Source organism: Egretta garzetta, unplaced genomic scaffold (assembly GCF_000687185.1).
Source record: "Egretta garzetta isolate BGI_Z169 unplaced genomic scaffold, ASM68718v1 scaffold79, whole genome shotgun sequence".
In the NCBI taxonomy this organism is placed as follows: Eukaryota; Metazoa; Chordata; class Aves; order Pelecaniformes; family Ardeidae; genus Egretta; species Egretta garzetta.
The window spans coordinates 432,087-450,612 of NW_009260791.1; the positions used below are offsets into that span (position 1 = coordinate 432,087).

At 35.2% G+C, this 18,526-nt stretch overlaps 2 protein-coding genes across 2 annotated transcripts in view; both read left to right on the plus strand.

The window, feature by feature from the left end:
- CEP128 (centrosomal protein 128) overlaps positions 1-32 on the plus strand; it is a 47,106-nt gene extending 47,074 nt beyond the window's left edge. The window contains exon 13 of the mRNA XM_035902024.1: positions 1-32. This exon is cut by the window's left edge and continues 457 nt beyond it. Within this exon, the coding sequence (XP_035757917.1) occupies positions 1-11 (11 nt within the window). The 3' untranslated portion in view covers positions 12-32.
- On the plus strand, positions 7-17,838 carry LOC118453075 (centrosomal protein of 128 kDa-like). Its single transcript, XM_035901968.1, has 6 exons — positions 7-198; positions 4,306-4,470; positions 8,612-8,788; positions 12,025-12,084; positions 13,169-13,361; positions 17,822-17,838. The coding sequence occupies exons 1-6, from the start codon at positions 22-24 to the stop codon at positions 17,836-17,838; spliced, it is 789 nt and encodes a 262-aa protein (XP_035757861.1). The 5' UTR covers positions 7-21.
- The last annotated feature ends 688 nt before the right edge of the window (positions 17,839-18,526 follow it).

Here is an 18,526-nt window from a genome sequence, read left to right on the forward strand (position 1 = left end):
CAGGAATCTAAGCATGAAGAGATGACTGCAGCTAACAGGCAGCTGAAGCTGGAAAGAGAAGTTCATCAACAGGAGTTGGCAGATCTTAGATCAGAGTTACAAAATGTTAAAATCAAACATGAACAAAATGTTCAAGAGCTCATGAAACTCCTTAAACAAGAAAAGGATGATGCAGAGGCTCAGATTAGAATGCTAAAGGTATTTACTCTGAAGAATTCCAATGTCAGATTTTTTTTTTTCTTCTCTTATTCAGTGATGAAGGTAATAAAGCATGGGCTTTAAAACATTTTACACACATTTTATCACAGCTCATTGGAAAAGTTTAAAGTTTGGGTGAACATTGTAACAATAACAGTTTTAGGTCAAAAGCTTTTCTTAGTTCAAAAGTAGTGAAATTAGGTATATCTGTGAACAGAAGGAGATGTATGAGGCTGTAGTGTTTTAATATAATTCAATCCTTTCTTCAACTGTTATTTTTACAATTATTGTCACAGCCCTATTAAAGACCTTGTGGTATTTCAAGGATGATGCATTTCTGTAAATGTTTAAATTGCATGATGCAGAAATACTGTCATTGTATCTGGAAACACTTCCAGAATGTGAATGGTGATAATGTGTAACACTTGTTAAGGTTAATTTTGGTAGTTCTTTCTATTTCAAAGCGTTTTTTTAATTTCTAGTTTCTGTACAATTTCTCAGAAAAATGACTATGCTCATATATAGCATTTTTTCGTGGAAAAACAAGTTAATGTCTTTATTTTACATCATTTGCTGCTGATTCAAGGCTATTGCATTGGAAAGAAAATGAGCATTTTAGTGGCTTTAAGTGGTCTGAATAAAATTGAAAAGCTAAGTTGAAGTGGTCTAAACTGTTCTATTAACTATCAACAGTTGTATTAGCTATACATTGCACTTTTATTGAAACAATTTTGATTACTTGGTTAAATATATATGTAAAACAGTATTTTGTATGTCCTAATGATAATAATTAGTATATTCATATTAATGGAGGCAGTAGTTTTCCAGATAGGTTGTAAATTACCAACGTATTTTGAGTGCCCTTCTGAAGCACTATAAATAAGCTTTCTACCTCAGTCCCATCAAATTAAAAATTTGCTCATGTAAAATTCTACGAATTTAACCATAAAAATCTATAAAATCCTTAATGACTTTATGATTCATGATCTACTTCATTGTAAGTAATATAAGCATGTTTATTTCCTTTCTCTTCTCCCAAATATGCAAGCAGTTAAAAATGCGTATTTTCCACGCTTTTGCAGTTATGAACTGATATTACTTAGAAAAGCATGGTTAGTTACTTAATATATCATTCATGGCATAATAATTGACAAGCATCTTAAGCATTTGGTAACACAGAAAGCATTTAATGAAGATAGCAATAAAAATAAAAAAATCTAGATTTAGTGGAAGGATCATTAAAATAAAAATATTTTGACAGTGGTGCTTAACATTGGAGACTTAATTTGTAATGTGTCTAGCATTATTTAAATGATCTGTCCAAATATGTGTTTTTTCTTTGACAATGATATTGAAATTAAGACTGTAGATTTAATATCAAGGGGAGAGAAGGAAAGTGTATGGTCATGATCAAAAAATGAGTTGATCATGACTATGTGTTCCACTTCTATGGAAAGGTCAATCCTACATTAAAGGCCTTGTTATTGGTACTGACTGTTGTACCAAAACAGAATATTTAAAAAATTCACTTCCTTTCTTTTACAGTGCCATGACTTTCCTAGTATCCTTCATCTACACACACATGGTTTTTTTTTACAGTTTGTGTCTCTGAAACAGAGAAGAGCAGAGGGCTTGAGGGAGTTGAATTATCTAAGATATTAGGGTAGGCAACTTTTTTTAGAAGTACACAGTAAAAATGCACATTCTCTTGATTCAAAGACTGTAAGTGCAACAAAATAGATAACCATATCCATCTGTAGGAAGATCTGATGAGAACATGTCACCATGCAGGTGATTTGGTTACTTTTTGTCCGAACTCATCATTACGTTGCAATTGGGTTTCACTTTTATGGACATACTTTTCTTCCAAATTAAGGTAAACTTCGTACGCATTTTATCAAATTGCATTTAAATATTGTGGGTTTAGGATAGAGTTTGGGGAAATCCAACAGAAAGAGGGTTTTTACCTATCTTCCTTTTTTTTTTTTTCAGTTTGGTAAGATTTTGTGCTCAGTAACCAATTTTATTTTACTGTTACAGTAATACTCTTGACCTTATTTATACCTCAGCCTTGTCCAACCTTTGTAACTGCTTTTGGAAAAGAATATACGTAACCCTGGCCAAAGGTTGTTAATGTTAAAGTCTTAAAAATAAAGGTCAGTTAGGAGAGACTTCAGGAGTAAAGGGAAATTTAACACATTTATTAAGGCCCAAAGCCTTAAACTTAACAAGAGGAGGAATTTTGATGAGTTACTTTCAGGAAATCAAGGGTGCAGAGCCCTGTGTTTACAGGACCAACTGCTGCATAGATTGAAAAAAGAAGTGATTTTTTAATCCTTGTTGTTCTTCCATCTCTTGCCTCCTCTATAAGATACTTTATGCTTCACTCTTGTCTGGCTTTCTGTAGTACTGCACTGGAATGAAAAATTATAAGGTAGTTAGGATTTTTTGGGGTAGTAGGAGAGGAATATTGTATGTTGCAGTATAACTGGAGAATAACACAGAATTCTGTATGAGATGTCAGTGTTGAGAAGGCTCTCACTGTATCGGAATTGAGATTCTGGCACTTAAGCTTTAATTCTGTTTCTGCTAGAACATCCTAAAGCATTCCCAACAAATGTCTCTTTAAAGTCGTATTAAAATTATTTAAAATTATAGATAAAGTAGGTATAGGAAATTAAGTGGTTTGTTTAGCGGTCCCCAATCAGCTATGTGTTCAGAAGCTCTGAATCTGTCTCCTAATTTTACTACATGCCCTCATTTGCTTTAAAAACATCCTTGTTCTTTTAGAATAATGAAGTACAAAGTATCCTCATGCCTGACAGAACTTTCAGGTGTTAATCTTTAATGTAGTATTATATAGATATGTAGCTATACATATAAAATTGTGTATATATATGTATTTCTTTTTGAATTGTTTTCTATACATATACCAAGTGGGTGTAGTTCTTTTTTTTCTGAAGATTATCAAATGTGGAAAATGGGTTCAATCCAGATCAGTTAAATTATGGTCACATCTGCCTTGCCCATACTGGAAATTAATAAAAATTAACTTTCTCCATTGTGTCTCAAAGGTAGTATAAGTGAGGAATTTGGTTCTTGGATTGTCTCCATCTGCATAGACATTATAATACAATTACCTTTAGTAGGAGCTGAAAAGTTGATTTTATAAGCATATTCACAGAAGATGTTTTAGGCATTGCAGGCTTGTCTTTGTGTCCATAAGTCTACGTGGACTTAAGACACCAAAGTTCTTTCTCAGAATTGTCCTTCGGAGGAGCTTTTGTTAGCTCTAGTGTCTAAATTAACTCATAAAACTTCTTTTCTTACCCTTCTTCCCCATAAAAGTTATATTTATAGTGTAATTGGGAGAATAGAATTCTTGCTTTTCCTCAGCAAGGAATTTACTCTGCAGGTTTATTTTCTGTGTGACTGCATCCCACAATTCATCTAATATGAAGCTGGTTTTGAGTAATAAGTGTGTAATTTCCTTTGTTGCTTTGTGTATTTTTTTTGCATTTTTCCGATATTTTAGAGAATTTCTCAAATCTGTCAGTTTGTCAGTTATCTTTTCTATTGGAAACCAATATACTTTATTCACAAACCTACTTAGGGCTTTCAAAGCCCTTAAATATTTTCTTATTTTTTTTCTGCAATGTTTCCATAAATAGCATTAAACCCACACAATTCTAGAAAGTAAAAATACCATATCTTTGCAGTTATTTCCTTGCAGATGAAAATACAGTATTAGGTACTGAAATGAAATGATAGTTTTAGGCTTTCTGCTTCCAAATTATTTCAGTAATGGAAAAGTTGTGTAAATACTGGGCTTCTTACGGTGATGTAAGCTGATGAGTGTAGCAGAGTTGAAATGCGGAATCCGAGGCTTCTGTTTACTGCTTTTAAAACATTGTATGGTTCTACAGCTCTGTGATACATGTTTCCATGTGCAGATAAGTGGTTGCACTTAATATAACTTAAATGCAAAAAATTAAATAGAATTATCCTTCTGCAATAGTGTCCCACAGATTTGAAACTCTGCAGGCTGGGAATGTTTTAAAAGAAGCCATATAGTGACTTTGTAATCTGTTTTCCCATTAACTTCAGATGGAACTTGGAGAAGAGAAAAACACAGTCAAGACTCAATGTCGGCAACTGGAGAAGATAAAAATGGAGTGTGATAAACTGACAGAAGAATTAACCCAAAATGAAGAAGAAAATATAAAACTCAGGCGGAAATGTGAGTTTGTAAAACAAGAACTGGAGAAAAAGGTAAACTTACCTGGTTTTAACCATGATTCGTCAGTCTCTCTGCTGATAAGTACCTAAAATAAATGATCAATTATAGAAGTAGATGGTAAACTTCAGATACAAAAAATACATGTACATATTGAAGAATATACATGGTCATGCTGTAATACACAGTTTCTATATAAATCAAAGAAGGGAAAAGTGCTTTGGCTGGGTCATGATTTGTATCCCTCCAAAGATTTGCTAATACTATTTAGGAGTAGAAATATAATTCCTATTGCCTGCCCTGTTTCTAATATAGGTAACTAACAGATGTTTAACCAAACACTTCTAGTTTTCTTCACATTTTCTTGAAGTTGCAGTGCAGTTATGAATAATTTAGATCTAATTTAAAGTAAATAAGCAATGTAAGCATGGTAAAAAGTTCTAAATAACTTGATGAAAATTACTTTCTGCTTGAATATTTAAAACACGACAAGTTTTTTAAGAAATTCACATCCCTTTCTTGTACAGGCATTGTATTTCTAAAGATGGATGCTGTCTGCCAGCCATTCTTGTTGCCTAGTGTTCTGGTTATTAATCTTATTATCAAATATTAATTTGCAGTCTCACAACCTGCAGTTGTCAGCCTTTCTTTTCAAAAATCTAGTGATAAATACAGAGTTGCTGAAGAATTTTATTTTGTAACTCTTCTTTCTGCTTTCTTAAGTTCTACTTCTTTTCCATGATTGGTTCTACAGCATTGCTTTTTAATATGTTTTTCTTAACATGAATGTGTTTTACATTGTGATTTTTTATATCTTAGATTTCTCTTCCTGCAACATTGTGATTTCAGATAAGTATTTTTGTACATGGATATAATTTTCCTTTTCCAGTGTAATGCACTTACTTGTCAGTATTTGATTAATTCCTGTTACGACAACATTGGCTGTTTCTAGTCTTTGACAAATTTGTTTTCCTAGATGAAAATTCAAGAAAACAAACAAAAATTTGTGCATCCTGCAGGAAATTGCATCTTCATGATATCCTCATTTTAAAAAAAATGGATATTTTAGCCTCTAGCTGGAAGGTTCTTGCTCTTCTATGTCAATTTAGTAATTTCTCATCCTTATAGTGAGAATTTCTTTCATACAGGCATTTATATTAACATGGTACAAGAAGTTTGGTCATTCATTTCACATGGACTGCTTGAATACTCATCAGATAATTCTTCATTAGCTCAATAATGTCAAACTATTTAAGTCTGATAAGAGGCCCATGGATACTGTAGATCTGTTGTGGCTTTTCAGGTTTTTTCAATTTAATTTTCAACTCATATTTTGTTGTTATAAATGAAGTGCACAACATCACTTAGGTGTTAAAAATCTAATGGGCTTATTTTGAATGAAGGGTAAAGTGAAGTGATTGTCTGGAAATGCTCCTTTTGTCATACTGCTTATATTTTCAGCATATACTGACTGTCTGTCAATCAGTATGCTGTGACTACTAGCCCTGAGAGAAAAATTTTGGGGTAGGTTTTTTGGTGGTGTGGGCTTTTTTTTGTGGTGACCTTTTTTTTTTTTTTTTTTTTTAAAGCATGGAATGAGAAAATCTTAAACCTGCCGTTTCTCTTAGCTTGTTAAACTAACAGGAAATGCTTTAAAAGCTCGGCTTATCAGACTCATAAAAAGTACCTCAAATGAAAATTCAAAATTTGCTTTTTCTAGTTTGGGATTTTAGTGCTATAAAGTCTATTATTAAGGAAATGTGTTTGTAGGAGTGTACATAGTCTTCTGCAGTCAGTTGTAAACTAGCTCCAACCTTACCTAATATTGAGAAGATACAGTTTTTTGGCTAAGGTGATCTTTTATCTCTAAGCTGAAAAAGTTTGGAGAAGCTTTTAATCGCACAACCCTGTGTTCTCAAAATTTGAAGGTAAATGCTTACGGAGAGTTCCACTTGATTGTGTTAATTGGTTAAGTTAACAGAATATTTGCTATTGTAGTTTTATCGTGGATTGTTAGAAGGGGTGTTAGGATGAGGGAAATAATCACAGAATCACAGAATCGTAAGGGTTGGAAGGGACCTCAGGAGATCATCTAGTCCAACCCCCCTGCTAAAGCAGGCTCACCTAGAGCATGCTACACAGGACTTCATCCAGGCGGGCTTTGAATATCTCCAGAGAAGGAGACTCCACAACCTCCCTGGGCAGCCTGTTCCAGTGCTCTGCCACCCTCAGAGTGAAGAAGTTCTTCCTCATATTCAACTGAAACCTCTCGTGTTTCAGTTTGCATCCATTGCCCCGGGTCCTCCTTCTTGCCCTTGGATTGTTAGAAGGGGTCATTGGCTATTTTCCAGTATAATATTAACTCTTGAGAAATCTCATACTAGCTGTCATATTGTGGTATTGAAAAAGCCTATTTTTCTGTTTCTTCTTCTTCTGTGCACTTTTGAGTTATTGGTGAATTTCTCCTGCAGGCTCAGGAAGTAGAATGTTGAGGAATGTTGGTACACTCAGAAAATCGAGCACATGAAAACTAAAGGAAAAAATACTGAGTTACATATTCTCTTTTAGTTATGGTCTTTGGGAGTGAACTTTGGCATGTGATGGACTGCGTTCAATGAATAATGAGAAAGCATAGAATACTGACACTGGAAGCATATATAATGCAATTTTATTACTTTCAGAATACTGATCTAGATTAGAACTGCTATTTCAACTCCAATATGGGTAGTGCAGTAATACCGGAACATGTGCATATTAAAAATTTGTGTGATTCCTTCAATTTGAAATGGCTACTAAGTCAAGTATTTTTGTATGAATTAATTAAAAAATCAGGCTGCTTATTAGGTATGACACTTTCACATTTGAAGGTCACCTATGCTAAACCCCACCTATTTTGCTAACAGATGTAACACTTATACATATAAAAATATACAGCCTCCTAAGGAGATTGTAGCAAGTTGGGCATTGGTCCTTTTTCCCAAGTACCAAGACATAGGACAGGAGGAAATGGCTTCAAGTTGCACCAGGGGAGTTTTAGATTGGATATTAGGAAAAATTTCTTCGCTGAAAGGCTTGTCAAGCATTGGAACAGACTTCCCAGGGAAGTGGTTGAGTCCCCATCCCTGGAGGTATTTAAAAGCCATGTAGATGTGGTGCTTAGGGACATGGTTTAGAGGTGGACTTGGCAGTGTTAGGTGAACTGTTGGATGTGATGATCTTAAAGGTCTTTTCCAGTCTAAATGATTCTATGATTCCATATGTATCCCATTCACGGAACTTCTATGTTAGAATTTACCTAGGTCCACAGTTGTGTCTCATGAGAGCAGTGTATGAAGATTTCCAATAAATACAATTTAAACAGTTGCATCGTGTTATTGCAGAGGTCCATAATTAATGAATTTTCAAAATTATTATTCTGGCTTTTCTCACCATTCTCAGCGCAATGTGCACATGCTGAAATGTGCATGTGAAGTGTTTACCCTTTGCATTATATCTTCCTGATCTCAGCAGCAGACAGGTGTGAACCATTTTCACTTTTTCTCACAAGATAGTTTTGTTATATTAATTACAATGCATAATTCAACATACTGTATAACAAAACTGCTACTGGGTTTAGTTTTACGTGGTAGCTCTGTTATAGGTATAAAGGAAGAGAATGTGAATTTTAAAAAGATATGTAACATATTTCATGATCTTTCTGAGATTGGATGATAACATAAACTTTTTCCTCAGTGCCAGTCACTGTCCTATGAGATATTCTTTGAATACTTTTCCTTTGAGAACACAATGACTGCCAGTATAGGTTTCTTTCAGGGATCTCTTTTTGTGATGACAGGATTAGATGCCTGTAACTGGTTCAGGGCAAAAGATAATAAGGGGACTATTGGTTGTGGGCTCTCTTTCTACTCATGAAAAAGAGGTGGTTTTGACCCTGCGAATAGTCTCTATGATTGTTGGGTACCAGTTTCTCCTAACTGATTTACAGGAGAATAAGGAGAATCAAGAGAGGAACTTATGAGTACTATTAGTAGGTATTATTTTCTGTGGCACGGAACTGAACTCAGTGCATGAGTGAGTATAGTGTGATTATAAGACTGAAAGATATATTGGTAACGATGTATGTTATACTATTAATGCAATAATTTCTTTGTTTTGTTTTTTCCTCTTTCACTCTAGGATAAACAGATTAGCAATGAAGAAGATCATCTGAGAAGGATGGATGAGGCCAGACTGCAGTTTAAGGATCAGCTGCATCAATTAGAAATGGAACAGGAATCTATTCTCGCCGTGATAGGAAGTGAAATTGATGCTGCTTGTGAAATTTTTTCTCGGGACTCCATGGAAAAATTCAAAGTAATTCTAAGTTTTAAGTATGCTGCAAATTTTGTTATTTTCTTAATGAATGTTTGTAGCAGAATTTGTATGTGTTGTTGTCACCTATCACTTAACTGGTATAGATGATTTATGGACAATAGGATTACAGACATTTAGCTGGTACAGATATACATTGCTAGGTATTAGAATGGGAGACTATAAAGATCTGCCTGTGAGTTAGTTGTTACTGCTTTCTTTTGCTAATTTTTGGTGAGAAATAGTTCTCATTTCATTTGTTTGTGTGAAAGGACCTTACATCAGCCAGAATTTTGGGGTTTTCCTAGGCCACCTCCTTAGAGGTGGGAAGTCCCCAACAAAGACCTAAAAGGCTTTTAAAATTGAAGAAAAATGAAATAGTTGTTTTATTAAAAATTCATTTAGATGCTTTGTTTTTATAGTAGAGAAATACATGCTGGAGATGAAAAGAGTTTATTACCTCCTTTTTTTGTGGAGCAGGTCCTTGCATCCAGAAAACTCATTTAAAGTTTCAGGAAACTTGTAGCTTGCTGTAACTTTTTTCACACTCTTACTACATCTCCTGCAACCCTTGTCTCCCCTTAGCTTTTTTCCTGAGTGTTCTCATTTGATCACCAGGTTCAGAACCCTCTCTTCCTCCCTCCAGATGATTTTATGTGACTAATCCTCTTAAATCGACATTGTATACATCTGAGGATAAAGGAAACGGGCAGTCCAACTCAGCTTGTCACCATACTCATTGGCATTATGGGTACTTATATCACAAGTGCTTGACCTGGTGGCTTTTTAGCCTTAGCTGTAACCACAGAGTACACTCAGATTATGTCTTTCTTGTTTTGCTATTTAAACAGAGCATGCTTTCTACTTTACAGTTCCTGGTCACTTTTGCCTGGGCTGCTTTTGAAATAGAAATTTCAGCATTGACACTGAAAATCCATTATATTTTTAATATTATTTCTTTTGCTTTATTTCTTTATTTTCTATTTTATTTTTATCTTCTCACCTGTTTTGTTTGAAGGTGTGGAGAGAAGTTACTTTGTTTTAGCCTTGTAGTGTGGTTGTGACTTTTTCTCCACTTACTTACGGAGTTGGGATGTTGGAGCACACAAATGGATGAGAATTCTAAGCAAGTATATTTAACAAACAAACTTTCTCCTCTGTATCCTTGCAGATAAGTCTTTTTTTTTTTTTTTTTTTTTTTTTTTTATAAAGACTTTGTGATCTGCTATAGTTGCCAGATTCCTGATCATTGAACCATGTTGCCTTGGACTTGTTCCCCACATCCTTCAGAGTGTTAAAAGTGCATAAAGTTTTGCTGATTCCCGATTTCACTGTTCTCCTTATTTATCGCTTGAAAACTTACAGATTTGTATCTGAATTTTTGATTAGACAACTAATGTGAAAACAAATGTTACATAGTGTTGTGGTGCATGGTCTCAATATTTTTTTTTTAAAAAAAAAAAAAAGGTAAGAAGTTTCCTTTGTTTTATTTTTCCTATGCCCCAGTACTTTAGATATTGCCAGTGTTTCTAAAAGGTTTCAGACAAGTTCTTTACTTCAAGAAGTTGCCACTGCAGCTGAGGTGAGCAATGAGAAATTTAATGGAAAAATACTTGCATTCAGAGAACTTAAACACCAGGCTTAGACTTTCCTGATGAAAAATGTACTGGATTTTTTCATAATCACTGCATACTTGGTGTTCTAAGCAAAGAATTTCACATGTACTGTTCAGATTTATTTTTTGTTGTAAGAAATCTTATGCTTGCAATAAGTACACCAGTCATGCTTAAACTATAAACTGAACACTGCCTCCTTTGATTGTGATTGCACAGAATGAGGTTTGCTGCCATGCAAGTCACAACTTTCAGGTATGCATTGCTTTGTGAAGTCATGGTTGACATGCCTACTAAAGCATTTCTTTTCAGCTGTGTCCTTATGTGGTGATAATTTTGACGTAAAACATATGTGTATACATAATTAGGTGGTGCTGTTTAGGTGCCTTTTGTCTCAGTGTAGTTAATAGAGCCCATATAAATACCTATTAAAGAAATACGCTTGTTACAAAAATTATTGGACTAGGACTAAAAGTACATACTAAAAGACTCACTGAATTGCAAAATGCAGTAAATGAAAAACAAACTAATAACCCCCCCCCAAAACCTTTAACTTAGAGAAAGACAGAATCTTGTGATCATGGGATAGGACCACATGAGATAAAGGATGAGCTGGGCATGAGGTTAATAATTTACTTGATTTTTAAATGTATTTCAGTTGAGAGCGCTGTGTATGAGACTTTTTTCTTCCCCTTGTGTATCAACTCATAAAGTGTGGGGGGAAAAAAATCCATTGCCACTAACATTTTTTATTGTCATATAGAAAACGTGCATAGAAGTACCTTTAAAACAAGTTTGACATAGTTCAATTTGAATGCAGAAAAAAGACACATCACATTTTCTCATTGTATGAAGCATTCCAGCACAAGTTTTTCTCTTTTATCCAGTCAGTGAACGTTACAATTTTCTTTTATGCCTATCAAATATTCGAAGCAAGTGATTTATCTTTTTCATGAAAGCACTAAGACTATCATCATGAAGCATAATTTAAAGAATTTGGGAGTTTGTCCTTTTTTACTTTATGATAAGACATTTATGATGTTGCACATAGCATTTCTGTAGATATACTGATAACAGCTCAATGAGTAATAACAATTGGTTCTGCTACTTCTGGTTATGTGCAGCCACTGTTGTTCTGCAGAATGGAGGTAAAAACCAGCTGAATGACTTTGAAATTGGCCTTTTCTTAAGAAATAGTAATTTTTAAATTGGAATCTGCTTGTAGTATATGGAAATACTAATATATTTTCAAAAAAGGACATACAGTTTAAAACTGAAAATATATACCTTGATGCAGAGATATGTTCTGGGGATGTTCAAAATGCATCATTGCAGTGATTCTTAGGAGAAAACTATACAGATTCAGCATACAACTTACTGTCATTGCAACTTAAATTGCACCTTTAAACAAAATTTGTGTCAATGAGTTTGCATAATTTGCTCTTAGATTTGACTGGTTTATGGTTGAATAGCTCTATTAAACCATTTACATATATGATTTCCAAGCTGGATCTTTAGCAAAGATTGTTTATTTGATGAATTTCCAGTAAGCGGGAGAGACTCTTTCTCCTTTCTGTGTCTAATTCCTGTTTTTATGCCTGTATCTTTTCCCCTGCTATTCCATAGGCAATATCACTTACACCAACAGTGCTGAACGATCCTCATCGCTGGTTAGCAGAAACAAAGGTAATAGTCAGACGTCCTGAAATTTTATTTAAGTTAATATTCAACATGTATAATCATTCAGTCGAAAGTGTTTGAAAAGGCACTTAAAGGGGAAAAGGAAAAATAAAAAAGGATTCCTTTGGCAATAACTCTGATATTCTCAGACTGTTATTTCAATTGATGAAATAATTTTCCAAATTTTGCTATGAACAAGAAATAGCTGTCTCTATAGCAAAATAAATAGCAATGCTGTTTTTACAAACGAAGATGATGCATGGTCTACGTAAGACTTGTTGACCAAGAAAGACTGCTACTAGCAGAGATAACAGAGATAGGATCAGAATCAAAGGAGAAATGTTATGCAGGAAGAATTTTCTTCATTTAAAAAAAGTGACACTGACATATTAAAAAGACCTTTCAAAGAGCACCTAATAATTATTTGCATACATTTCTCATCTAGGTTTCTTTAGCTATTAGAAGGAAGTCTAGAATTAATGACTACTCAAAGTCTTCCCCTCCCCCCCCTTTTTCTCTTGTTTTAAATAGACAGTGTTGAAAGTATTCTCTTCTACCACTTCTAGATTTACTATATTGACCATGACCTATCTTACCTATGCGCTCTTTTCTTTTTCCTCTGCCTGATCCTTAAATATTAACTTTTGCTGAGTAGAAAGGATTGATGTCACTTTTTTTAGAATGGATAAATGCTTTAAATTCCATCAACATAGCATAGAGAGAGAAAGGTGTTCTGAAAGGGAGTAATATCTCTTGGTGTCTATGTACACACTAATTCAATGTGAATTTCTATACCTACCCTAGCAAATTCATGCTCCTGATTAAAAAATACAATTGAAAAAAAAAAATCTGTCTATTGCTGCTTCACATACAACTATCAGACAAAATATGTCTGTCTTTTGAGACTCTTTGAAGGTCAACATATGTCCCCTTAACATATCTGTATGTCCCTTTTCATTATTATTATTATTCAGTAATAGGTACAGATGAGTAATCTGTGACTCCAGAGATAATTTGACAAGTTAATGTTTATGTCATCTTATTTTCATTAGAATTCTTTACTTTCTATTGTCCTATTTTTTTAATGTAGACTAAGCTTCAGTGGCTGTGCGAGGAGGTAAAGGAGAGAGAAAGTAAGGAGAAAAAGCTGCGGTGCTACTTACTGCAGAGCCGAGAACAGCTCAAGCACTTTACACAGATGAAGGAGGCTGAACATCAGTCTCTCTTTAAACAGATAAAAAGGCAAGAAAAACTTTTGGAAGAAGTTCACAGAGAAAAAAGAGGTATGTTGCTGGTTCCATTTTTGTTAATAAAAAGGAGAAAAAATTCTAAAACTCTACTAATTATAATTCCTATGGCACATTCAGATGCATTTTGCCAACCGGTTATTACAAAGTCTAATTTGGTAAAGTAGTAGTGATAACCAAGAAAACAGTTGGGGCTTTTTGTTTCCCTTGCTGACAAAAAAGGCAAATGTAATCCACTACCTTTCAGCCTAGTATGATGGCTGAATAACACATGAGTTTGCAACATGAGCAGTGGATATAAAAGTTATTTTTCAACTGTACCATCTGAGATGTTCCATGACCTGAGCAAAGAAGAATTATACAAGAGTCTGAAACATGCTGCTTTTATATGTCAAAAAGAAAGAGCCCAAACCAGTCCCAAGTCCTGTACAGTTTACTACCTTTTGCTTAAATTGTGTATACAAAGAACTTTGGCAAATTTTCTTCTCATCCCTTCTTCTGTATTGCAAAATGGAGTAAGACAAACTTTGGTTCTAATTAAAATGAATGACATTATATATAGTTTTCTCCCTCTCTTGGCATGTAATTCTTACTCTGGAGTAAAAGTAAGTACAAAGTAAGTACTTTGAAGTGTAAGAGGTTTCAGTTGAATATGAGGAAGAACTTCTTTACTTTGAGGGTGACAGAACACTGGAACAGGCTGCCCAGGGGGTTTGTGGAGTCTCCTTCTCTGGACTATGTCCTGTGCAACATGCTCTAGTTGAACCTGCTTTAGCCAGGGTTGGACTAGATGATCTGCTGAAGTGCCTTCCAACCCTTACCATTCTGTGATTCTGTGAGTGTGGTGTGTCAGGTGTGGTGCTAGCATCTGTACGATCAATGCTTGTCATGAAGGGGAAGTACTAATCAGATTTTACTGAGCAGTGTAAAGTTCTGTTAGGGATGGACCTCGCTGTCTCCAGCCAAAAGCCATTTTTTAGTCTCAACTCAGGTATTTGTAGTTTAGTATTTTATAGTTTCTGAAGATTGACTTTGAGCAGAATGCTTTAAGGAGTAGAGAAACGTGCTTTTGTCATGAGCTTATTCTAGAGTTTCAGGAAGAGAGGAAGATCTATGTCTTTTGTCATTCTGCTTTTCATCTGTGTACAAGCTCATTTATACTGTGTTACTTGAGGTTAATTAAGCACATTATTTCAACCAAGAGTAATTTTATAGTAAACCCCAAGCATTATAGCAAACTGCAACATAAACAATTTACAGTGCATCTTTATTTTCATCCTTAAACCAGATTTTTTTTTTTTTCGGCTGTCAGAAATCAATACTTCAATTGTTCTAAACATTGTGAGTGTGGATCCTTGTTAAATCCAAACTTAAGTAGGCTTGGCCTTGGCCAGGAAGAATCCTTGCATATTGTTGATTTGAGTAGGGTCACTAGCTCTTATGGTCAGTTCATAATTTATTTGTGAATTTTTATCTTCAGAGTTATATCTTATTTACTGTCGTTACTGCTTTTCAAAGACAACTCTGCATCTTTACCTTTATGATGTTTAGAAACTTTCTTTAATTTACAAGAGGGGACTTTTATTCAGTGCTTGGAAAATTACTTGAAAATTGTGCAATGTATACTGACCCATACATGACGGATCTGAGCAAACCAGAATTAACAGTTATCAGTGCATGCCTTTGACATGGTCCTCCACAGCATCCTTCTGTCTAAATTGGAGAGATGGATTTGATGGATCGAGTATTCAGTGAATAAAGAATTGGCTGGGTGGTCGTATCCAAAGAGGAGTGGTCGATGTCCGGGTGGAGAACAATGACAAGTGGTGCCCCTCAGGGGTCTGTATTGGGACCAGTACTGTTTAATAACTTCTTCAATGACATAGACAGTGGGATTGGGTATACCCTCAGCAAATTTGCAGATGACGCTAAGCTGGGTGGTGTGGTGGACACACCTGAGGGACAGGATGCTATCCAGAAGGACCTGGACAAGCTTGAAGTAGGCCCATGTGAACCTCATGAGGTTCAACAAGGCCAAGTGCAAGGTCCTGCACCTGGGTCAGGGCAGTCCCCTGTATTAATACAGACTGGGGGATGAAGGCGTTGAGAGCAGCCCTGCAGAGAAGGACTTGGGGATACTGGTGGATGAAAAGCCAGACATGAGCCAGCAATGTGTGCTTGCAGCCCAGAAAGCCAACCATATGCTGGGCTGCATCAAAAGAAGTGTGGTCAGCAGGTCGAGGGAGGTGATTCTGCCCCTCTGCTCTTGTGAGACCCCACCTGGAGTACTGCATACAGCTCTGTAGTCCTCAACACAAGACAGACATGGACCTGTTGGAGCAGGTCCAAAGGAGGGCCACAAAAATTATCAGAGGGATGCAGCACCTCTCCTATGAGGACAGGCTGAGAGAGTTGGGGTTGTTCAGCCTGGAGAAGAGAAGGCTGCGGGGAGACCTGATTGCGGCCTTTCAGTACTTAAAGGGGGCCTATAGGAAAGATGGGGACAATCTTTTTGGCTGGGCTGGTTGTGACAGGACAAGGGGTAGTGGTTTTAGACTACACCAGGGTAGATTTAGACTAGATGTAAGGAAGAATTTTTTATGATGAAGGTGGTGAAACACTGGAACAGGTTGCCCAAATAGGTGGTAGATGCCCCATCCCTGGAAACGTTCAAGACCAGGTTGGATGGGGCTCTGAGCAACCTGATCCAGTTGAAGATGTCCCTGCTTACTGCAGGGGGGTGGGACTAGATGACCTCTAAAGGTCCCTTCCAACCTAAACCATTCTATCATTCTATGATATTCACATAATGGTAATAATTGGTAATACCTTTCTGTCCCTGGTTATTGTCTAAAAGCATAATGGTAGAATAAAAAACATGATATAGCTAATGTTGAGAATTCCATAACTAAAGGAACTGGAGCCAGAAGTTTTTATATGAGAAGAGAGGAGGGAAGAAATGTTGCATGAGGCTGATTCTTGGTGTTAAGGCTTAACATTATCTCAAAACCTGCACTGAATGTTTTGAGAATATTTCTTCTCCAGTGCATGCACGTGTGTATGCTTGCTCACCCTCTCCCTCTAAGGTACTGTCCCAGCAGAAGTGCAAGTTTCTGAACCCATCAGGAAAATGTGGATAGCTGGGAATCTTAAAGGTAGAGCTAGGAGGAATGTGATCAAAGGCTAAAGAAATGAAGCCAATAAATGAATATGATCACTGAGAAAAAAGGCTGATTGACATAGGGTCCAGGGATCAGTATTTCTGTATTGAAATATATTCTTTGGTTCTATCCCTTTTTTATGAAATTTTGTTGGAGGATCTAACTAAGCCTGAAAAAATGGGAGGCTACATGGTGAGGTGACTGTAGTTTGACATCTATAAATGGCTGACGCTAACCTGACATGTGGAGGAGAATAAAGTATTGCCACTGAAAGTTTGCATGTAGGTAAACCTTGAGAACTATTAACACGCATTATGGGTTGATATATTCTATAAATTAGGCTGACTTATCATCTGGTTTGCATCTTTTTATGTAATAAGTTAGGCTACTATTTGCATACCTCAGTATGCCATGGTATGATCTTTCATTGTATTCTGTTACCTCAGCTTCCAAAGGAAGGTGTCACCTCTCAGGTTTTCTTTTCTTGTGTTTTCTTTAAGAACTTTGTTTTGGTCTTCATTCAGGACTCAGTGGCGATAATGATGAGCTATTTTTTTGTCAGACATAATAAATACTCTCTTTAATTATTATTAGTCATTTTGTATTTAGATTGATGTAGTCTCAGATGAGAAAAATTTTAAGTGTAGTTATAATTTCTGGTAGCTGACTTAATATTTCAGAAAAAGTTTTCAATAGTAATTGTAACAAAAATAAAGCAATAGCAATAACAAATAAAAGCATTCTTGTAAATATTTTATAGAACAATGCAGGTTATTTGCTTTACAAGAACAGTAAGATCCTGTCAAGATTTTCTTATTCCACTTACAAAGAACTTTGAAAGAGAACATGCTTTGATCTTTCAAGCTTGAATGTTTTTTATTGTTATAATTGATTTGTTTAAAATGATAGTACCAAGACCCTGATGTAATATTAATAGTGTTTTAGTGTATTTGAATGATTATCTGGTAAGATGATCTCCCTGAGGCCTTATTTACCTTTTTTAATTTAAGGGCATAGGAAATAAAGCAAACCTTACTTAGTTTTTATTTCTTTTGTACCTAATTTGGTTTAGTCTTTGTGGAAAAATTCACAGCCTGCATTTAAACTCCAAGCTAGAGGCAAAGTTTTCATGGGAAATGATTAAACTGAAAGTGTGGTAAAAAGTAATGCTGTTCGCTGAGCACAAAAAATAGTATGTAATATGTAATATCATACCTTCTGTTTATAAGGGCCATTCCTCTGTTCCCTACAAATATGCTCAGTTCCATTTGTTACTTGAAATGTTACAATTTCTGTAATTCTAAGTAAACTCTGTTCTTTTCTGTCTACTTCCAGAGGTGGATGCAGGTTAAAAGTAGGTAAAAAAAAAAAAAAAAAGGAAATAACAGTTATATAGCTGTTAAAGTTTTCTATGTAACACAAAATAGAAAACATGCTTTAAAATTTCACCAAATACTGGATGAGAAATAGATGACAGGATGCCAACAATACAGGCTAGTGTTAGATTTAAGGCCTGGGGTCAGGATACATGCATACAGGTATGAAGATAGGTAACTTTGACTGCTGTTGGTGGGTTTTTCCAAATCAACCTCCTTGCTGTCTTCACTTAAAAGTATTCATAAAAGATTAATTTTATTTCTTTTTTATTTCTGATTTAAACAATTAATGGTAATGGAGTTTACTAGTTTATAGGGAAATAGGGGGTCAGGAGTGTTTGTAGGTAACTATCAAGCACCTTATTGGCTCTTTACACTCCACTTTTTTTTTTTTTAATGAGATACAATTTGAAACCTGGTCATGTAAGGTAGAGTTGGTTTTGTTTTTTTGTTGGGGGTGTTTTTGTGTTTTTTTTTTTTTTTTTTTGGACACTGTCACAAAAACAGTGTTGAAGGAGGGAGGCAGGTACTTCCATTTACAAAGCCAATTAATCATGTACATGATTAAGAATAGTCTTCATGTGTGCAAATTTAGGATTCACTTCATCACATTCTAATTTGAATTAATCTGATAGTCAACAGGTTTTGTGGATGCAGATAAAGT